This window comes from Salvelinus alpinus, chromosome 6 (genome assembly GCF_045679555.1).
Source record: "Salvelinus alpinus chromosome 6, SLU_Salpinus.1, whole genome shotgun sequence".
Classification (NCBI taxonomy): domain Eukaryota; kingdom Metazoa; phylum Chordata; class Actinopteri; order Salmoniformes; family Salmonidae; genus Salvelinus; species Salvelinus alpinus.
Window position 1 is genome coordinate 38,695,118 of NC_092091.1, and position 23,539 is coordinate 38,718,656.

At 43.8% G+C, this 23,539-nt stretch overlaps 1 protein-coding gene across 2 annotated transcripts in view; it reads right to left on the reverse strand.

Annotated features, from left to right (window-relative positions):
• Nucleotides 1-23,539, reverse strand: part of LOC139578659 (trafficking protein particle complex subunit 8-like) — a 78,150-nt gene that overhangs the window by 34,878 nt on the left and 19,733 nt on the right. Inside the window, exons 3-14 of one of the 2 annotated variants that reach the window (XM_071406571.1) lie at nucleotides 19,447-19,530; nucleotides 14,083-14,172; nucleotides 13,635-13,809; nucleotides 13,238-13,391; nucleotides 12,890-12,992; nucleotides 12,097-12,362; nucleotides 11,477-11,592; nucleotides 10,811-10,961; nucleotides 9,733-9,833; nucleotides 9,336-9,441; nucleotides 8,588-8,719; nucleotides 7,914-8,138 (exon numbers count right to left, since the gene is read on the reverse strand). In XM_071406571.1, the coding sequence (XP_071262672.1) occupies nucleotides 7,914-8,138; nucleotides 8,588-8,719; nucleotides 9,336-9,441; nucleotides 9,733-9,833; nucleotides 10,811-10,961; nucleotides 11,477-11,592; nucleotides 12,097-12,362; nucleotides 12,890-12,992; nucleotides 13,238-13,391; nucleotides 13,635-13,809; nucleotides 14,083-14,172; nucleotides 19,447-19,530 (1,703 nt within the window). The remainder of the gene's footprint in view (nucleotides 1-7,913; nucleotides 8,139-8,587; nucleotides 8,720-9,335; nucleotides 9,442-9,732; nucleotides 9,834-10,810; nucleotides 10,962-11,476; nucleotides 11,593-12,096; nucleotides 12,363-12,889; nucleotides 12,993-13,237; nucleotides 13,392-13,634; nucleotides 13,810-14,082; nucleotides 14,173-19,446; nucleotides 19,531-23,539) is intronic. The other variant, XM_071406572.1, reaches the window with a different exon arrangement.

Below are 23,539 nucleotides of genomic sequence, written 5' to 3' on the forward strand. Positions count from 1 at the left end.
TGTCTGATTAGGATGAATAATATCTGACAAAACTTTTTTTATTCTATGCGCCAAGCATTTTGCTAGGATTTTTGCATCACAACACTGAAGTGTAAGAGGTCTCCAATTTTTTAAATGGACTGGATCTTTATATATACCACTTGGGTCCTGTTTCAGTAATAATGATATCACACCTTCTTGTTGCGTGTCTGATAATCTATCATTTATATAGGAGTGGTTAAAACAAGCTAATAGTGGTCCTTTGAGTATAAAAAAAAAATGTTTGTATACTTCCACTGGTATGCCATCCAGTCCTGGAGTTTTCCCATCCTTAAAGGCCCCAATTGCATCAAGTAGTTCCTCCTCTGTAATTAGGCCTTCACATGAGTCTTTCTGTACAGATGTTAATTTTACATTATTATTAGGGAAAAAATCCATACAATTAGTTTCAGTTAGTGGAGATGGAGGAGCCTGAAACGAAAATATATTCTTAAAGTACTTTACTTCCTCTTTCAAAATATCATTTGGTGAATCATGCGTGACTCCATCATTTGTAACAAGTTTTAATACGTTTTTTTTGGTAGCATTTCTATATTGAAGATTGAAAAAGAATTTGGTGCATTTTTCCCCATATTCCATCCAGTTAGCTTTATTTTTGTAATATATTACACTGGATCTTTCTTGAATAAGTTCCTCCATTTCTTTTTGTTTTTCCTCTAACTTATTCTGTGCCTCTATGGTACCGTTTTTATTGTTATCTAACTGTACTGTTAGTCCTTCAATTTCCTTTGTTAATATGGACTCTTTTGATCGAAATTGCTTTTGTTTTATAGATGAGTACTGAATTGCATGGCCTCTAAAGGCACACTTAAAAGTGTCCCATACAATATGGGGATCTGCTGTACCTATGTTATGTCTAAAAAAGTCAGTTATAAATTCTTCTGTCCTAGTTCTAAACAATTTATCATCTAGTAGGCTTTGATTAAATTTCCAATATCCTCGCCCACGTGGAATATCTGTAAGAGTAATATATATGCCAATTATGTGATGGTCCGACCGCATTCTGTCCCCTATCAAACACTTTTTAACTTTTGGTGCCAGAGAGAATGATATAAGAAAGTAGTCAAGGCGACTAGCTTGATTAAGCCTCCGCCATGTATATCTCACTAGGTCAGGGTATTTAAGTCTCCATATATCCACTAATTCCAATATATCCATGACATTCCTGATTTCCTTAAGTGCCTGAGGGTGATAGTTTGTAGTGTGATTTCCTTTCCGGTCCATAGAGGTATTTAAGACCGTATTAAAATCTCCCACTATAATAATAGAGTCTAGTGTTGCTTGTAGAGTTGATACATTCTTATATATATTGTCAAAGAAGCTTGGATCATCATTATTCGGACCGTATAGGTTAATAAGCCATATATGTTTATTGTCCAATAACATATTTAAAATAATCCATCTACCTTGAGGATCTGTTTGGACAAGTTGCACATTTGGATCAAAGTTATTATTAATTAAAACCATCACCCCTTTTGAATTTCTTTGCCCATGGGAGAAATATATTTCGCCCCCCCAGTTCTTTTTCCACAAAACTTCATCTAAAACTGTTGAATGGGTTTCCTGTAAACAGTAGATATTATAATCCTTCTCTTTTAGCCAGGTAAATACTGATCGTCTTTTCTTATTATCTGCTAAGCCATTACAATTGTAACTGGCTATACTTATTTCACCACTTACCATAATGAGACACACCTTTCAATTATTTTTATCAAAATATATGTTTGTAAACGTCCTATTAAAAAGTAACATAATGATTGAGTGTCTATATAGTTGTACCATGACATTTGCATCTCCACTAAGCAAACCTCCAATTGGTCCCCACTATTCCACCCGCCAAAAGCCCCCATCTCGAGTTGGGTTGTCATCCCAATGCCCGGCAGACCACCCCCGACCCCCCGCATCGCACAGCCCCGGACCGACTGGGATCCATCCTTCGAAAAGTGCACACAGCACCATCCACCGAACCGAAGCAGATCCATTGCCAAATGCATTTCCATCACCCTCACCTCGATTTTTATTACATATTGCTGTGAATCATCCTCTATAGTCCCTAACATCTTTTACTTCTTCCTTCGCAACAGTTGTGGGATACACACATACACCCACACACATTCAGCCCTTACCCCCACACAACCATAAGCTCACCCTCTCAACAATTGCACCATCCCAGAGCCCAACTCAAGATGGGTCATGATTTACAAATGTACTTGCAGTTGCAGCTGCATGAGAAGGCCTGCAAGACCGCGCAAAAAATGAGCATAAATGTAGAGATTTATTTACCATTGTCACATCCTAGATGATGGAGGTCAAATGTACACCTTCCTGAAACACCCACAATACGGTCATCCATTTTGACCATGTTCCCAAGCCTCTCCATGCAGTCCGATTGGTTTCGTGCCACCAGGGCCACAATAATATACCCCCTCTCTGAATGTCCGAGTGTGACCCCCTCCCCATGGGTTACTGCAGCTAGTGTTGCCAGCACTGCCACTGCCTGGGTGGGGGCACCCCACCGGAATCCCCACCGGCTAGGTACAAGGTCATCAAGGTTCTCATTAGCAGCTTTGAGAATTTCCTTGTTTATTATGCTCTAGGGGGCTTTGGCTTTGCAGGACCAACCCTGCCAAGCAGGCTCAGAATCTTGAGGGGGCAGTGCTGCTCTTGGTCCCTGACCTCATTTTGGCTGCATACAGACCGCATACAGCATGCACATAAAACAGTTAGGGACTTCTCCTTAGTATCTGGGCTATTCATGTGGGTGTCTAGGGTATAGGGCCATGGACCGTACCATTAAAATAGGATAATAAATAATTAGATATAATTTATTTTAAAAATGTAGTTCCCCATGATAGGACAATAAATAAATAAGACGTGTAATTCATTATAAAAGTATATCCATCATCTGAACAACATTGAAAGCCCTCTCATACCCGGCCCACAGCAATACACTGGCTCTGGGATATGCAACTATTTCATTACTCACTCACTCAACTTTTCAAACATAACAAATAAAAATAAACACACACCACACCATCCACACATACTGTGCCTTCTGTTTACTTAGTTTTTATCTTCACTATATAGAAATAGTGCTTGTGTTCAATTAGTTATATGTGAAGATTTATAGAAAAGCTATATTTTGTATTGTATTGTTACAATCTGTAACCGGGCTTGAATTGTGTTTATTTTCCTCATCTATGAGAACTTTGTAATTTTTAAAATAACCATGGAGTAATCTTTGTGTCTCTGAACAACTGGTTATCAATATATAGTTTATCAACGACGAGAGCTACTCGTTTCGCTTTTAATCTATTTTCTTTGAAAATTGGATACAGAACTGGATGCATAAATTCTGACCTAAGGACAATTGCCATATGTCGTGACAGTTTTTGGTGTTCTGTGTAAGAGATGTCTCTTTCCATTCACCACTGTTTGGAGGCTGGAAATATGTTGCAAATGAATTGAACGTGTGCAGGTAGCCTAGTAAAGAAAAACTTTGAAGTGATTGTTTGACAATGCGATGAAAACATGACTGGTTGTGTTAATGCCACAATAAAAGGTAATGCATTCAAAAAGTTAAATGACAAATCTTTACGACTAGGCCCACAGAGAACCTATTGAATTAATAGGGATTCTATACTGTATCCAATTCTATGATTAGGCCCATACATTTTTTGGGTGCACGCACATATAGGTGGTCCTGTACCGGGAAGAAAATGTATTCTCTGTTCACCCATGCCTAATGTAGAAAACAACATGTTTTTATCATCCAGAGTCATATCCATATTTATTTATTGTCCAAGCTATAGCACACTATTCTACATACCGCAGGTTTTTAAAAGGACCAAAATACAAGGAAATTAGTGTTCTTTTTTTTAGATACATGTTCCATCTTAAATAACCTATCAAAATAACTGCCTCATGTCTTTCTGGCTAATGGAGTCCTGAGGGACAGCAGGCTAGCCAATGATTCGCTCCCACTGGCTGGAGCGAACCCGGGACTGAGTCAACATGCCCCCACTCTAGTCGGGAGGGCCAGGGGACAGAGTAATGTCACGATACCAGAATTTTGACTTTGATACCGATACCAGGGTTAGTACCACGATGCTCGATACCAAAACAACACCACAGCAAAGAAAAGGACTGTAGAAGAGCTGTGAGAAGGTCAGTTATAAATAAATTATATGGGTTCCCAAAAGAACTGATCTTTATCAAATCTAATTTCATACGACGTATAAATAACTTTTGGAAAGATCAGATTCAGGGCTAGCCATTAAAAAAAGTATGATCCACAGATCTAAGTAGGGTTGGACGGGATCCACATTTTTTAAACCGCCAAACCATACCGCAGTATATGGTATTACCAAAATGTGCACACAAGGGGCATTATTTCAAAAAAAATAACAAGGATCTTGATCAAGGAGGGGATTGAATGTCTCTTCTGTAACCAAGCCCTTGATCTTGACATCCAGGCACTTAGCTTGAAAGTTAGCAAACCAAATGCACAGCTGGATATAGTTTATTTCACACATCTTAGATTACTCATAGATACTTACACACTGAACAGAAAATACAAAAACGCAACATGTAAAGTGTTGGTCCTATGTTTCATGAGCTGAAATAAAAGATCCCAGAAAAGTTCCATATGCACAAAAAGCTTATTTCTCTCAAATGTTTGTTGCCGAATGTGTTAACATTCCTGTTAATGAGCATTTCAACTTTCCCAAAATAATCCACCCACCTGACAGGTGTGGCATATCAAAAAGATGATTAAACAGCGTGATCAACAGGTGCACCTTGTGCTGGAGACAATAAAAGGCCACTTTAAAATGTGCAGTTTTGACAACACAATGCCACAGATGTCTCAAGATTTGAGGAGCACGAAATTGGCATGCTGACCGCAGGAATGCCCACCAGAGCTGTTACCAGAGAATTTCATGTTAATTTCTCTACCATAAGCTGCCTTCAACTTACGGTATTGAAAATCATAGTCGGTATTTCGAAATATACGAGTACCGGTGTATCACCCAAGCCTCGACCTAAGTGAATTTGAACAACCCTTAACTGGAACAGAATATGGAAAAATGTGACCGTGGCATCACAACTTACACATTTTATGTTTGTTCACAGACTGCATTTAACACCAAGGAAACCTTTAACAAAGAAATTGGCCCCAACTCCCAACTGTTCACTGTGTACCATAAAATCAGGCTGACACATTCCTCTGTAATTATGTTGGAGTGCCCTGCAGTTAAATGCTTCTGGGACAAAGTTACAAAATTAATTTAGAAGTGCATGAATGTAAAAATTAAGTCTGCTATGTTGCTTAATGATAGCATTGTTGGTTAGGGGCTCGTATGTAAGCATTTTACTGTAAGGAATAACTGTTGTATTCGGCGCATGTGACTAATAACATTTGATTTGAGCTCCTTGAATCTGACTGCTGGCAGGCAGCACTGTTGCAAAAAAGATGTTGGCTCTTAGATGGCAATCAACTCACGCTTTCCAACTCGCCAGTGGTTACAGTTACTATTAGAAGTTATAACATTTTAATTATCAACAGCGAGAATGAATGGTGCTAGTCAACTACTGTATACTTGGCTCTGTAAAGAATTATCTCAGCTAAAGTCCAACACCAACAAATAAACAAACAATCTATGAAGTCCAACAGATAGACACTGTAAACACACACAGCACTCTGGACTTTATCCAAATGTTATTACGTTACAGCCTTATTAAAAAAAAAAAAAAATGTTTGTCCTCATCTATCTACACACAGTACCACATAATGTGGAAAACAGGTAGTAAAAAAAACAGAAAAACCTTATTTACATGAGTATTCAGACCCTTTGCTATGAGACTAGAAATTGAGATCAGGTGCATCTTGTTTCCATTGATCATCCTTGAGATGTTTCTACAACTTGATTGGAGTCCACCTGTGGTAAATTCAGTTGATTGGACATTATTTAGAAAGGCACACCTGTCTATATAAGGTCCCACAGTTGACAGTGCATGTCACAGCAAAAACCAAGCCATGAGGTTGAAGGAATTGTCTGTAGAGCTCCGAGACATGGTTGTGTCGAGGCACAGATCTGGAGAATGGTACCAAAACATTTCTGCAGCATTGAAGGTCCCCAAAAACACAGTGGCCTCCATTCTTAAATGGAAGAAGTTTGGAACTACCAAGACTCTTCCTATAGCTGGCCGCCCAGCCAAACTGAGCAATCGGGAGAAAAGGGCCTGGGTCAGGGATGTGACCAAGAACCCGATGGTCACTCTTGACAGGGCTCCAGAGTTCCTCTGTGGATATGGGAGAACCTTACAGAAGGACAACCATCTCTGCAGCACTCCACCAATCAGGCCTTTATGGTAGAGTGGACAGACGGAAGCCACTCAGTAAAAGGCACATGACAGCCCACTTGGAGTTTGCCAAAAGGCTCCAAAGGACTCAGACCATGAGAAACAAGATTCTCTTGAATGCCAAGTGTCACGTCTGGAAGAAACCTGGCACAATCCCTACGGTGAAGCATGGTGGTGGCAGTATCATGCTGTGGGGATGTTTTTCAGCGGCAGGGACTGGGAGACTAGTCAGGATCAAGGGAAAGATGAACGGAGCAAAGTACAGCGAGATCCTTGATAAAAATTATCCAGAGCACTCAGGACCTCAGACTGGGGTTAAGGTTCACCTTCCAACAGGACAACGACCCTAAGCACACAGCCAAGATGACACAGGAGTGGCTTCGGGACAATTCTCTGAATGTCCTTGAGTGGCCCAGCCAGAGCCTAGACTTGAACCCGATCGAACATCTCTGGAGAGACCTGAAAATAGCTGTGCAGCGACGCTCCCCATCCAACCTGACAGAGCTTGAGAGGATCTGCAGAGAATAATGGAAGAAACTCCCCAAATACAGGTGTGCCAAGCTTGTAGCATCATACCCAAGAAGACTCAAGGCTATAATCGCTGCCAAAGGTGCTTCAACAAAGTACTGAGTAAAGGGTCGGGGGGGGTATGTATTTCTTACTTTAGTAATTTTTTGGAGTGACAGCCCATGTTAAATAAACTGAATATACACAGAGTGTACAAAACATTAAGGACACCTTCCTAATATTGAGTTGCACCCGCCCCTTTTGCCCTCAGAACAGCCTGAATTCGTCAGGGCATGGACTCTACAAGGTGTTGAAAGCATTCCACAGGGATGCTGGCCCATGTTGACTCCAATGCTGCCCACAGTTGTGTCAAGTTGGCTGGATGTCCTTTGGGTGGACCATTCTTGATACACATGGGGAAAACCCAGCAGCATTGCAGTTCTTTACACAAACCAGTACACTTGGCACCTACTACCATACCCAATTCAAAGGCACGTAAATCTTGTGTGTCTTGCCCATTCACCCTCTGAATGGCACACATACACAACCCATGTCTCAATTGTCACAAGGTTTAAAAATCCTTCTTTAACCTGTCTCCTCCCATTCATCTACATTGATTGAAGTGAAATCAATAATAGATCATAGCTTTCACCTGGATTCACCTGGTCAGTCTATGTCATGGAAATAGGTGTCCTTAATGTTTTGTACACAGTGTATGAATTTATATGAATATTGTACCTGTATACGATGCAACACTAGGACAGCCTGTGTCATTCCAGTTTATCACACCATGGCCTTGTTCAGGGGTATAGAGGTACTCTAAGGAAGGCTTCCTGAGCCTCCCTGTGGTAGGCTGTATTAAGGTAATATTGAGGTTATGTATAGGTTGTGTTGTGATCTTGTTTCCTTGACTCCCTGCTGTGGGGTTGTAATAATGTGCTAACGCTGTGGAAAGGTTGTTTTTAGGTTGTGATAGAATTTTATTAACATTGTAAGTGTGTTACCTTGTAGACGTAGAGGTATTCCCGGAGGAAGGCTCCCTGCTGTGTGGAGGTCTGCTGGCTGTCATTGGTGAGGATGTGTCTGAAGGCTGTGACAGCATTCTCTGGTTGGCGCAGGGTGAAGGACTGGCGGCCGATAGTGAAGTTGATATGGTCTTCAGCCAGGGACCAGCCTTTACCCTTATACACCTGCATGGCCTGGCAGTAACACCGCAACGCATGGCGCTTCTACAGGGAGGGAGAGAGGGGAGAAGATACAGGAGGGGATAGAGAAACAGCAGAGGGCAAGAGGAAGACCGAAGAAAGCGGAGGGGAAGATAATGACAGGTAGAGAGAGGAGGGGGAGAAAACAATCAACACGCTCCATCAAGAGTTCTGAAATGGAATGCTCTAACAATTCTAGAACTTTGAAGACGTCAGGCCTCCCGCTCAAACGGGGTTTCAGAAGGACAGAAACCATATCACCCGTCTGACCCACCAGTAGAATCACTCCTGTCTCACCTCGTCTCAGATCACCACATTCTGTTTTTAAAAGGCCTGATTGGTGTTTACACACCCACAATTCCTCTTTAACAGGAATTTACATACCCAAGTACATGGTACCTCCCTGTTTCGCCCTCTTCAGTTGCATGTCTACAGAACAAAGCCTAACTTTAGCCTCTTTCAGTCCCACTCACCTGCCCTGCCTTGCTGAAGCGGTGTCCTGCCAGGATCATGTGGAAGGCAAACTTCCTGACCATGGGGTTCCGCATGTTAATGAAACAGTGGGCTGCCTGCTCCAATAGGAGGGCAGAACGCAGGTCAGAGTCCTGGGAGGGAGATAGACAGGGTTATACAGGTTAGCTAATACCTTGGACATGCCACACAACATTTTAATTGAACTTTTAATTATACAGGTTAGTCTAACTTGTTTGCAAGAGAAATCTGTTCAAGACGGCAGTAACATTACAAACATAAATATAGGCTACACGTAACAGTGATTCGCTACAGAATTACACAGAGCCAGAGGTTAATCGACAGTGTAAAAACAAAGAACCTGATACAATGATAAATCAGAAGTAGCGTCTAGAGCCCGATCAATGTTTATTTGGGTCCAATACCGATTCCTTGGGGGGGACAAGCACTTATCGATACTGTTTAACAGCGAGGAAATTAAATCATTACTCCACAATGAATTGTCATAAATTGCCGATCCAACAGAGCAATTGTCTAAGAAAAACGCTTCACATGTTGACTTCTTACATTGTGACAACAATGACATGAGAATGGCCGCAAGTGTTCAGATAAGCACAAGACTTTTTCCATCCCATTTACTGATTATCGGTGGAATTATAGGCGAATAACGATATAGCGTTAGAAGGCCAATATTGGCCGATAATATCAGTGACCCGATATATCGGTCGTGCTCTAGTAGAGTCTTCTCACCTCACTGGTCATCTTGATGAGGAGGGTAGCAGCATCAGAGTACTTGGCCTGACTCTTTAGTATCTCAGCACTGAGCAGAGCACAACGTTCAGCTAGGACCATGTTCCTGTATGGGGGGGAAAGACTTTCATAAAACATTCTTACACACACACACTACCACACTACCACAGGGGTGAGAGCCGATTGTAGTTTTGTGGCTTGCATGCGGCTTTTCAGCTATAAGGCTGGTTATTTTAGCCTACTGGGCATTGTTAGTCAATGTGCAATTTTGTGACAGCACATGAAAGTGTGTGTGTGTGTGTGTGTGTGTGTGTGTGTGTGTGTGTGTGTGTGTGTGTGTGTGTGTGTGTGTGTGTGTGTGTGTGTGTGTGTGTGTGTGTGTGTGTGAATGTCGTACTTGGACACATCTCTGTAGGTCTGTATTGCCGTGTCCATGTAGTGTGCTGGATACGGCCTTGGAGCCCCAACTTGTAGAAACGCAGACACTGCTGCCATCTCCTACAGACAGAGAGATGAGTGAGACGGATGGATGCAGAGAGAGTTAGGGGGGAGATAAGGGGAAAGAGATGAATGAGAGAGAGGAGAAAGAGAGCAGAGTGAGAGAGGGGCAGCAAAAGAAGAGAAAGATAATCATTTCAAATATATTTCTCATATATCCATACAACCATCAGTGTTGAGTGTTATAAATGGTGGGTGTGATGTGGCTAGGTATAAGACACGTGAGGGGCGGTCACGGTTCCAGACCATCGGCCTGCCATTAATATTCTGGCTAAACACACACACACACCTGTCTGCCATTAATATTCCGGTGACCCAGAAAGCCATGAGGCGTGGCAGCATCCTTAAAACCGCAGGATGCTAGGACGGGCAGCAGAGGGCAGGGAGATCAATACGGTGTGTGTGTGTGGCCATTTTCCAATATCATTCAGTGTTGTATATCTGTCTAGGGAAAGTAAGATTCCGATGTTGTCACGATGCTTTCTTCAGATGTGCACCGGTGACGCCACCTCTAGTTCTGTCTCTGTGCCTTCAATTACGCTTCGGTTCTCTCAGACATCAAATTAGTCTTTGTTCTATATGTTCCATGACTCCTCTGAACATTCTACAGGAAAAACTCCACATTTATTTTCTTTCTAGTCTGCTGTGGTAGATATCGTACTGCTCAGGTCTCCAAGAGTACAACAAAAACATGTTTTGCTGACGTCATTCAGAGGTGCAGGGTAGATTGATGTGCGTGTGCTCAGTCTCAGTACTGCTGATGTGCTGCTGCTGCCGCCAAGCACTTACTTTACCTTCTGGCATCTCAACCTTACATCCTGCTGTGTCCTTTCCGCGAGACAGTTCACAAACCTTCAAGAAAATGTATTTTGTGTGTGTGCATGCGACGTGTGTGTATGAGCACGTGTATGCACGTGTGTGTGTGTGTGTTCACGCATGCGCGTTCTCTTTCCATCAGTGTATGTGCGTGTTCTCACCAGTGCCCCAGCGGCATAGAGCATGGCCTGGTCAGAGAGGAAATCCTTCTTGGCCGTGTGGTAGCAGCTGTACGCCAGGTCATAGAGCTGAACCAGGAAACAAAGGTCAGCCATCTTCCTGATCTGCAGCTCAGGGGCTTCTGGGGGATAGCTAATGACATCACACAGGACGGAGAGCAAAGGTCAGACAGCTCAGGAGATGAAGGTGTTAGCAAACTGCCATCCAGAACCATTCTGAAGTTGCCTCACCAAATGGCAGCCTAGTGTTCTCTATTTAGTGTACTACTTTTGACCAGGGCCCATAGGCTGATGGCAAACCTCCATCCAGAAGAATTCAATATGCAAACTGTACACTGCTTTGGGTGAAAGCCTAGAGCTAATCTCTGATGAGTTCTAACTCTCTCCATCCTGTCCTTCTGCACCTTTGATCAGACACATGGATGGTTGAACACAGTAAATGTGATTGTCTGGTACATACGGCATGCACACAGTGTGATCCAAGGCTTGATCTGTTAATAATGAGAGGACTCGGCCGTCCTTGACAAACACTAGTCAGTAAGCAGTGTGATCGTAAGTGCTAAGACCAAAGCTAACTGGACAATCTCCTCGCTAATGGTGATATGATGGTGATGAAGAGGAAGTTGAGGAGGAAGGGGATGTACTTACAGGAGGCCAGAAGTGTTCTTCAGTTCAGCGATACTCTTCTCTGGAACTTTCCCACCTCCAAACCACTTCTTAGTGGCAGAGAAAAGAGAGCGACTCAAGCCTTTCCTGGAGACCAGCTACAGAGGGAGGGATGAAGAGCGGGAGAGAGAAGGAATGAGTTCAGATCATTAGGAGGCCAACGGTCATATCATTGATCATGTCCATCAATCCCTCCAAGATTTCGCAGCTTTTTTTGGGAGTGCTTTTTGCAGGCAAAAATGCTTGATTTTTGCATGGCAATCTACAATGATTTTGTCCACTTTTTTTCTTTTTGTAGTGCAGTAACTTGACAGTTTTATGCTGTAATATTGAAGTGATTTGACTGTTTTATGTGGTTATTGGTTAAATTTGAAAGTCCTCGCATAACATGCAGGGAATTGGCGATTTTGCAACAACAACAAAAAATTTGCGATAGCAGAAGGACTGATGAATCAATATTGACAGGAGGTTGATATGGCAGCAGTCACGGCCGTACAGTTACCAATAAACGTGTCAATATAAGAACAACACAGAGCGTACCGGAGCAAGCGTTTACGCGGTCACTGAGCCGTCTAATGGTCATTGTGCATGCGTGTCTCTACCTGGTCATTGAGCTGTCTGATGTTCTTCTCTATGTGAGGCAGTAGTCCCCTGAAGGTAAACTCCTGGATGAACAGTCTGATGCGGTCGTGGTCGTTCAGCGTGAGGCACGCCCCATGGCTGGTGGCCGCTGCCACTCCCGTGGCGAGGGGCGGTGGCTTGGTTTCCACGGCGACGGCCCTGAGAGCATCGAGGCTACCGGGCGTGTCACTGGGTGCATCCAGCTGGAGGGGATGGGTGCTGTCCAGACTGTTGACCAAGACTCCGTCTGATAAACGACACACAATGTCATTGTCAACAATGTGAAGGCGTGTGGCCAGACTGTTGGTGATTCCGTCTGGGTAAACAACAACAAAACATGGTCAAGTACATTAAGCACATGATGGATGTGCGTCCAGAATGTTGGGAAACTCAATCTGAACAAATCATCAACACCACGTTGTCAACCCAGGCAGGCTTCAGATTAGTAAAGAGCATAGAGTATATCTGCATTAAATAAGTCAGCTGAACTAGAGCTGTGTATTTATTTATTTATGCCATCAATCTTTTAGTAGAGTGAGAGGAACGAATCAGATACACAACGGAGGTGTAAAAGAGGCTTCAACGAAACAAATGTGTATTTTACACGTTTGAAATACATTTCCGTGGATGAGCACTCCCAACCACCTTGGGGTTGCTGAGCGCCGAGCTCTTTTCAGCTGAGCCACGAGTACGCGTAGACGCAGTCGGATTGAGGAGTGGCCGACGCCATGGAAATCTTCAGCTCCCGAGTACTGCCGAAGTGGCTACGCTCACCTTTCTCTTCCGAGTCGTGTCCGTCCACCTCGGATGTTCCTCCTACGTTGTTCTCTACAGCCATGTTGTTCACCACTACAGGGGCTGGATCCTCATACTGATCCTGGAACAGCCATGAGCAAACACAAAAAGATGAGTCATGTTTAATAGGCACGCAACGGAAGAAAATATTCAGAAACGGAGTAAAACAGGAAGGTGCTAAGCTGAACTTGTCCAATAATCAACGTTCTTTTTTTTCCGTTGCAAAACAATGTGTCCTAATGAACCCAACAATGGTAGTGTCGGTTGCATGCTACTGTACATTAGCAACTAGATTCTTGGAACACATTGTCTGGGCACCAACTGTACCTGGCTTTGCAGGCTACTCTTGTGAAGGTACTGGCTCCATGGGTCTGGGATCTGTTCGTCTGCTCCCGCTGCCGCCGTACGAGAGTTGACCTTCAACAGGTAACAACCCTGAGCACCATACCTCTGCTTCATATCCTCATACACAGAGTCAGCCCTGAGAGAGGGGGAGAGAGAGAGAATTAAGGGAATCCATAACTGCTGATGAGGAGCGGCGTCAACACCTTCCTGATTACTGCTTCGGTCTAATGACGTGGGGGGGGGGGGGCGTCGCACGCGCACACAGGGTTAGCCGAGGTCAGTGGATTAAAGAGAAGGAGAGCCGAGGTCATAGGCCTGGCTGTCTGAGATGTTGTGTGCGCACTGGCATGTCTGCGGTGTTTGCGTCAATACTACTCACCTCTGTTCGTCTCCCTGGCTCATGTCGTGCAGTAGGACGTAGTACTTGAGTGTGTTGGGGATGAACCACTTGGGGTTGGTGTACTCGCCGCTGTGCTGGATCCTGTGCTGCTCCTGAGACAGCTTGAGGAACTTCTCCACTGGTACAGCCTCACTGGACGACACCACCAACAGACCTGCAGGGACGGCCGTCAAAGAACCACAACCAAAGAGAGCGAGAAGGAAAGGGGGAGGCAACCACGCAGACGGAGAACGAGGGAGGGTGGGGAAAGGACGGTGAAAACACACACACAGAGAGCGAGAGCGAGAGAGAGCGAGAGAGAGAGAGCGAGAGAGAGCGAGAGAGAGCGAGAGAGAGCGAGAGAGAGCGAGAGAGAGCGAGAGAGAGAGAGAACTTGTCTCTCATCATCAGTGTTCATTCTACTACGTTGAAGCAGTGAGAAGGATACAGGCGAGGTAGTGGTTGAGGAACTCATGGTCGGATGCAGGCATGGACTGGAGGAAGCTCTCTCTGTACGCCTCAAACCAGGGAGTCGTGGCTGGAGAGATAGGACAACAAGATGAGAGAGAGAGAACATTACTCTAACCAGGTCTCACCTCCACACCACCACCCTGAGAGTGGAGCTGCATAGAGCACCTGTAGCCGACACCCGGGGGTGGGGGGGGGGGGGGGGGCTGCAGAGAGGTCTACACACACCAGGGTCAACCAGCCAGGAGAGGCCATCACACACACTAGGGTTGAGCGATATTACGATAGCATAGTCTATCAATGATTGACAGCCATCGTCGATGGGGACGCGACAGACGATGGCTTAGCCTACTTTAACGTCACTGGCGCCGCAGAGTAAAGAAACGGAGTCTCGCACAAGTTTAAGCTTATTAAGAAAGAAATGATCCATGCAGGACTGAAAAATGACTATTAACTTATCCTCCTACTAGGCCTATTATAAAAGTTAAAGTTAGGAACAGTAGCTTGTTTCCCAATTATTCTAGCTTAAGGCGCTGTCCTAAAGTTGCAGCTTTAACAAGACGGACAATCTACAGCCTAAAGCATAGGCTTCTCTCAATCACAGCTTTATGAGATCTAGAATATTCTTTACTTGCTTTATTTGCCTCATAGAATAGTAATTATCCAGTTCTGAATACGGTACACTGCTTCTATCCAGCCCATGATGTCTAACCTAACTCACTATGGTAAGACAGACTGTCTGAGGAACAGTCACTGCTCCATCATCACTCCCCTCCTCCCAGCTGCCCACTGCACTGAGGCTAGGTAACACGGTCACCACTGATAAGTCCGTGATAATCGAAAACTTCAACAAACATTTCTCAATGGCTGGCCATGCCTTCCTCCTGGCGACTCCAACCTTGGCCAACAGCCCCGCCCCCCCCGCTGCTACTCGCCCAAGCCTCCCCAGCTTCTCCTTTACCCATATCCAGATAGCAGATGTTCTGAAAGAGCTGGAAAACCTGGACCCATACAAATCAGCTGGGCTTGACAATCTGGACCCCCTATTTCTGAAACTGTCCGCCGCCATTGTCGCACCCCCTATTACCAGCCTGTTCAACCTCTCCTTCGTATCATCTGAGATCCCCAAGGATTGGAAAGCTGCCGCGGTCATCCCCCTCTTCAAAGGGGGAGACACCCTGGACCCAAACTGTTACAGACCTATATCCATCCTGCCCTGCCTATCTAAGGTCTTCGAAAGCCAAGTCAACAAACAGATCACTGACCATCTCGAATCCCACCGTACCTTCTCCGCTGTGCAATCCGGTTTCCGAGCCGGTCACGGGTGCACCTCAGCCACGCTCAAGGTACTAAACGATATCATAACCGCCATCGATAAAAGACATTACTGTGCAGCCGTCTTCATCGACCTGGCCAAGGCTTTCGACTCTGTCAATCACCATATTCTTATCGGCAGACTCAGTAGCCTCGGTTTTTCTAATGACTGCCTTGCCTGGTTCACCAACTACTTTGCAGACAGAGTTCAGTGTGTCAAATCGGAGGGCATGTTGTCCGGTCCTCTGGCAGTCTCTATGGGGGTACCACAGGGTTCAATTCTCGGGCCGACTCTTTTCTCTGTATACATCAATGATGTTGCTCTTGCTGCGGGCGATTCCCTGATCCACCTCTACGCAGACGACACCATTCTATATACTTCCGGCCCTTCCTTGGACACTGTGCTATCTAACCTCCAAACAAGCTTCAATGCCATACAACACTCCTTCCGTGGCCTCCAACTGCTCTTAAACGCTAGTAAAACCAAATGCATGCTTTTCAACCGTTCGCTGCCTGCACCCGCACGCCCGACTAGCATCACCACCCTGGACGGTTCCGACCTAGAATATGTGGACATCTATAAGTACCTAGGTGTCTGGCTAGACTGCAAACTCTCCTTCCAGACTCATATCAAACATCTCCAATCCAAAATCAAATCAAGAATCGGCTTTCTATTCCGCAACAAAGCCTCCTTCACTCACGCCGCCAAACTTACCCTAGTAAAACTGACTATCCTACCGATCCTCGACTTCGGCGATGTCATCTACAAAATAGCTTCCAATACTCTACTCAGCAAACTGGATGCAGTTTATCACAGTGCCATTCGTTTTGTTACTAAAGCACCTTATACGACCCACCACTGCGACCTGTATGCCCTAGTCGGCTGGCCCTCGCTACATGTTCGTCGTCAGACCCACTGGCTCCAGGTCATCTACAAGGCTATGCTAGGTAAAGTGCCGCCTTATCTCAGTTCACTGGTCACGATGGCTACACCCACCCGCAGCACGCGCTCCAGCAGGTGTATCTCACTGATCATCCCTAAAGCCAAAACCTCATTTGGACGCCTTTCCTTCCAGTTCTCTGCTGCCTGTGACTGGAACGAATTGCAAAAATCTCTGAAGTTGGAGACTTTTATCTCCCTCAACAACTTTAAAAATCTGCTATCCGAGCAGCTAACCGATCGCTGCAGCTGTACATAGTCCATCTGTAAACTACCCACCCAATTTACCTACCTCACCCCCCATACTGCTTTTATTTATTTACTTTTCTGCTCTTTTGCACACCAGTATCTCTTCTTGCACATGATCATCTGATGATTTATCACTCCAGTGTTAATCTGCTAAATTGTAATTATTCGATTTATTGCCTACCTCATGCCTTTTGCACACATTGTATATAGATTCTCTTTTTTTTCTACCATGTTATTGACTTGTTTATTGTTTACTCCATGTGTAACTCTGTGTGGTCTGTTCACACTGCTATGCTTTATCTTGGCCAGGTCGCAGTTGCAAATGAGAACTTGTTCTCAACTAGCCTACCTGGTTAAATAAAGGTGAAATAAAAAAATAAAAATAAAAAATGTGCGCGCCACACAGACACACCTGTTCCATGCTGAAGCTCGTCCACCAGAAAGGAATATTAGGAAAAAAAATGTGCACTTCGCCTCTGCCCAGGCTTTAAACATCATAATCTTTCGCTGGCCAATAGGAAGAAATACTATGTATAGCAATGTTTGATGGGTACATAATCACGATAGGACAAAGGTCGACGTCGCCCAACCCTCACACACACACAGCTGAAGGGTCTGATCGCGGAGCCGCAATAAATTATACTCTGTGAGAGAAATTAGATGAATTACTGATTAGCCAAATGAGAGTAGGGTTTGTACCACTTCCGGATTCTTCTTTTATACTAAACCCATTCGAGATGCAGAGAGCATCATGCTGCTCGTTGTAGACTACATTTGTCATCAAGAGATTCACCAATTATTGTCCGAACAACAAAAATCAGCAGGAGTATATAATGTTACCATGGCCAAATGTAGACATCAACTACGTAAAGTAACACCTGTGTGTGTGTGAGGAAACAAAGAATGAGTGCGAAGCGTAGTCTGCATACTAACTCAGGTACTATCTGAACTGGTCCAATAAGAAGATCTCATGAGCTTTAAGAAATGGGGTGCCCTAATGAACGCGACCCGGGTAATTCTGCCATCTCTGGTGTGAGTTCTCTGAACAGCTCCTTCGTGACACCTCAGATAGACTATTACTCCCTCTTTCCACATTCATCAGAACACAGACAGAGGCACAACAGCATTATGAGGATCAACATGCGACACTCTGGTCCATTTTACAGATGATTAGGCAGTAATACATTTACAGTCATTTTATGGCAGGCAAATTATTCAAAATAATCTCTAAAGCAACCAGTGCTCGGCCTTGAAAAATGTAAAGACAAAAGATGACGTCAAGTCAAAACAATTTGTTAGTGTCACTGCCCACAAATTTGGTGACAAGTGTACCCAGAATGACCAAATACACCAACATTGGATTTCATCAAACAAATTGTCTGTGTTTTTAACACTTGTGCTATGCTTGTGTACAAACAGGCATGCTATGTGTCTTCCATCACGAGGACCACCAGTTAGTAACCTACTGATTGAGAGAAAACCAAACAGATCAGGAGTTCTATGCTACTTACAGACCTGGCTTCAAGTACTATTTGAAATAATTTCCAATACTTAACTTGTGCTTGATTGAGCTTGCCTGGCACAACAGGACCAATAGAAAAGTCCCAAAAGTGCAAACACTGCCTACCTGGCACTCCAGGCAACAAAGTACTTGAAATTACTCCAAATAGTATTTGAACCCAGGTCTGTTTGCTACTAAATAAAGCCACAGGATACAAGGGAAACCTTGCGTGAGTGAGTCAGGAGTGAGCATCAGAGAGCTCACTTCAGTCAGGTCAGTGAGTGATCTCAGTAACTGAGAAGCACGCGGCAGTCAAGATTCATCTCAGTTTAAAGCCTTCTGTTTTGAATCAATTCCAATTCCCTGTTATCAACTTTAATTCACTGTTTGAGAGAAAACCCTTTAACTTGGAGTAAGAGTTAATGCCGGGGGGAAGTCCGAGTGCCCAGAGATGCGGCTCAGAAAGCAATAGGCCATAGCCAATTAGGGGGCCTATGTATGACTGTAAGGCACTTTGAGGCCTGTATAAATAAAATCTAATTGACTGATAGAGCACAGAAGTGAGAGTACAGGAAGAGTGTTCAGGACATAAACAATTCCCCACCCTGACTTCAAACAGCCTAAGATAGAAAGCATAGTTTCCATTTCCACTGGCTCAAGTCTCAGGACTCTGGAATGCGGATATCTTACAAGACACCCTATCTAATATCCTGGGATTTAGATATAGGCCTAGGCCAATTATATATAAATGGGAGACGGAAGAACACTGACTAAATGATCCCACTTTACACCCATCCTTTATATATGAAGAGACTATTTTATGTGTCCAATGTTCTTCCTTTTGGTGTAGGATGCAGGAAAAGATAGTTCCATTACCAAGATTCTATCAAAATGAGCTCTAATGCCCTGAGTCACTTCATGAACCCACATAACAAGACCATTTCTGAGACAACCAGTACAGAGTACACTTACTTATATGGAAAAGTACACAAACATATGCAGGGATGTGATCAGGACAACATAGTAAAAACAGGAAATTTGGGATTTTTGCTTATACATGGAAGAAAATGTAAGAAGAAAAGAAAAAAAAATCACATCCCTGATATGGACATCTGAAACTACTACCTTGTGAGAGAGCAGAAAGAATAAGGAGAGATGGTAGAGTTCACTAAACGGGTCTGCTACGGAGAGACTAGAGAGGAGAAAAGGACAGTCTGCTACACAGTTAGGAGGGAGGTAGGAACGGAGGGAGGGAGGGATAGCTGTAAATGGAGAGAAGAGGGAGGGCCCTCCCCCCACACACCTGTGGGCCAGGTGAGGTGAGGTGAGAGTACAGGTACCTGTGTAGTGCTTGGAGGTGCTGAGTTCCGTTAGTGTGTCCCTCCAGTCACTGTACCAGGGGACGCTAGCTTTAAGAGAGCGATCTGACAGGGGGAGAGAGTCAGGGACTAGCGTTAGCAACATCCCATTACCTGTACAGGAGCACCCACTGATGTTCACCACTCATAGATCTACAGTACCAACATCATAGATATACACGATCTCACATAGTAGATTGTAGTTATGACCAATAAAACCAGGGAAGCGCAGCATTATAGGAGACTGAGACTAGGGTCAATCTTACCACCATGGCTCCCACTTTAACCTACAAATGTGCTCCTATAGATAGCTTGGAGAAAAGGTTAGCCCAAATCACAAGCTTAGCTTTCAGTTTAGCATTCAACAAAACATTGACGACAGAACATGTCATGTGTATGCTCCATTCATAGGTCAAAGGGAGACATAGGAGGGACATGGTTGGATTGACTTAACTTTAGGTTAGGGTTAGAGGAGGCTGTTTGACCCAAGCAAGGTCCACTAATAGTACGAGAGCAATAGAGGGGATTGGAGAGGTTTGCGGAAGTGGACTGTAAGAGGGGCACGCTCTGTGGTAACATCACCACAACAACATTGCAACAACATTGCCCAAAGCTGATTCTTTGAAAAATGGAACCAGAATCTTCATGAACCCGTTTTTTTGTTTTATACTTTCCCGAAATTGAACACAAAATATATTATTTCTCTAGGCTACATTCATATCAGATACAGTGAGAAAGAATGTCCTGCAAAGAGCATTTCACAGAGCTGATTTAAGGTAAATAAAAGCTTTTATGGATATTTATAATCCATTGTCAAAAGGTGTGACCTGTAAAGTCATAAGTTAGAGGGCAGAGATTGTAGGAAGGCTCTTACCCAAGGGTCATCCAGGTGAGTAAAAGAGAAAATAAATTGAGGGAAGAAGGTCAGTAATGAGGAAATTAACAAAAATAAATCAACATGGAAATCACCCCCCATACTACACTACACTTGGGGCGGCAAGTAGCCTAGTGGTTAGAGCATTGGGCTAGTAACCGAAAAGTTGCAAGATCGAATCCCCGAGCTCACAAGGTAAAAATCTGTCGTTCTGCCCCTGAACAAGGCAGTTAACCCACCGTTCCTAGGCCATCATTTAATATAAGAAGTTGTTCTTAACTGACCTGCCTAGTTAAATAAAGGTACAATAAAAATAAATAAAATATACATTTGCTGTTATTGTCAAAAAAAAAATATATATACTAAATAACTCCAGGTCATCCCTCTCCCCCATGTTCTCTCCTTAGTGTCTGTTGCCCTCTACAGGACAGTCTGGGAAACTACAGGACTTCTCATTCCTCATCAACACTACATTCCTACAGCTCATTAACCAGGTGATGATTCCAGGCCTCTGTTCTGTCTTAGTTTTACTATTACTAAACCTGTGGCCAGAGTTCATTCTTCTCATATCGGTCTTGGCCCAGGAACTTATGGCGTCAAATCAGCCTCTAAAGTCCATCATTGAGCAAGCAAACAATGAGTGGAGAACGGGGTCCTGCGAGCAGAGAATGAGTGCCACTAGTGCACAGACCAGTCGAGAGCTCAGAACGTGGTCCAGCAAGCAGAGGATGGGTCTCACGAGCGCACAGACAGCGGGGTCGAGAGGAACATCTTTGCTGCAAGCAAAATATTCATTTGAGCAGGGATTTTTGTTTTGCAGAGATAATTACTACATGTCAAAATACACTGCTCAAAAAAATAAAGGGAACACTTAAACAACACAATGTAACTCCAAGTCAATCACACTTCTGTGAAATCAAACTGTCCACTTAGGAAGCAACACTGATTGACAATAAATTTCACATGCTGTTGTGCAAATGGAATAGACAAAAGGTGGAAATTATAGGCAATTAGCCAGACACCCCCAATAAAGGAGTGATTCTGCAGGTGGTGACCACAGACCACTTCTCAGTTCCTATGCTTCCTGGCTGATGTTTTGGTCACTTTTGAATGCTGGCGGTGCTCTCACTCTAGTGGTAGCACGAGACGGAGTCTACAACCCACACAAGTGGCTCAGGTAGTGCAGCTCATCCAGGACACATTTGTGGCCTGCTGGAGGTCATTTTGCAGGGCTCTGGCAGTGCTCCTCCTGCTCAAAGGCGGAGGTAGCGGTCCTGCTGCTGGGTTGTTGCCCTCCTACGGCCTCCTCCACGTCTCCTGATGTACTGGCCTGTCTCCTGGTAGCGCCTCCATGCTCTGGACACAACGCTGACAGACACAGCAAACCTTCTTGCCACAGCTCGCATTGATGTGCCATCCTGGATGAGCTGCACTACCTGAGCCACTTGTGTGGGTTGTAGACTCCGTCTCGTGCTACCACTAGAGTGAGAGCACCGCCAGCATTCAAAAGTGACCAAAACATCAGCCAGGAAGCATAGGAACTGAGAAGTGGTCTGTGGTCACCACCTGCAGAATCACTCCTTTATTGGGGGTGTCTGGCTAATTGCCTATAATTTCCACCTTTTGTCTATTCCATTTGCACAACAGCATGTGAAATTTATTGTCAATCAGTGTTGCTTCCTAAGTGGACAGTTTGATTTCACAGAAGTGTGATTGACTTGGAGTTACATTGTGTTGTTTAAGTGTTCCCTTTATTTTTTTGAGCAGTGTATATACACACTGAACAAAAATATGAATGCAACATGTAAAGTGTTGGTCCCATGTTTCATAATCTGAAATAAATATACCATTAACGTTCCATATGCACAAAGAGCTTATTCATCTAATTTTGTGTACAAATTTGTATACATCCCTGTTAGTGAGCATTTCTCCTTGGCCAAGATAATCCATCCACCTGACAGGTGTGGTATATCAAGAAGCAGATTAAACAGCATGATCATTACACAGGTGCACCTTGTGCTGGGGACAATAAAAGGCCACTAAAATGTGAAGTTCTGAACCCCAGATTCTGAGATTTTGGCAGTACGTCCAACCGGCCTCACAACCGCAGACCATGTGTAACCAGGCCAGCCCAGGACCTTCACATCTGGCTTCTTCACCCGCGGGATCTAACAAAGTGCTTTGTTATGTCTAACAAAGCACTTTTGTGGGGAAAAACTAATTCCGATTGGCTGGGTCTTGCTCCCCAGTGGGTGGGCCAGTCTCCCAAGAGTGTGGGCCTATGCCCTCTCAGGCCCACCCATGTCTGCGCCCCTGCCAAATAATGCGAAATCCAGATTGGGGCCTAATTTATTTAAATAGACTGATTTCCTTATATGAACTGTAGCTCAGAAAAATTGTAAAATGTGTTGCGTTTATATTTTTGTTCAGTATATCTTTGATCGACTTTGTGCTCTTTCCACAGATGGCTCTAGCTTGCTGATAACAGCTGATGAGACTACCTATGCGATTTGACTTCTGTATTACTGCATGTAATCAAAACAACGAAAAAAATACCAAATTGAAATATTTTGACACTGATTTGGGAACTACTATTGTCTGTGAAATTAGACAATTACTATAAAACAAATCTGTTTCCTCAATTAAATGTTTGGAGAACGCATGGCGGTGCTTCTCCTCAATCCTCCTTTGAATGTAGTGTGGACAATCATTACATGTTAACCTGAGTTTAGCTGGTTAATCATTCATTTCAGTTTACATTCTATTATTTGGCACTGGTTATGTACTGTTATTGTAGAAGGGTCTCCCCTTCGTGTCTCCATATTATAAAAAATCCCCATATGCTTTGTGTGCGCGCCCTTGGGCTTAATAAATACCCTAAATATTAAATCCTGCCTTTCTCTCAATTTCTGCACACTCTCTTAACGAGCCCTTCCTTTCAATGTTACCATCATGCCATTATTATTTGTGTACCCACATGCAAGGTTGGGGAAATTTACATGCAAGGGATTACAAAAAACGGTAACTGTAATCCGTTACCAGCAAACATATTGTAATCAGATTAGATACTTTTGAAAAACTAAGATGATTATACTTCAATTCAGAAAGGATTTGTGAGAAGAAAAAAATCTTTGACACTTATGTTGTTTTCTCAATGACATTCAAATCAACATTGAAAAAAGGCATAAGTTTAAATTTGTT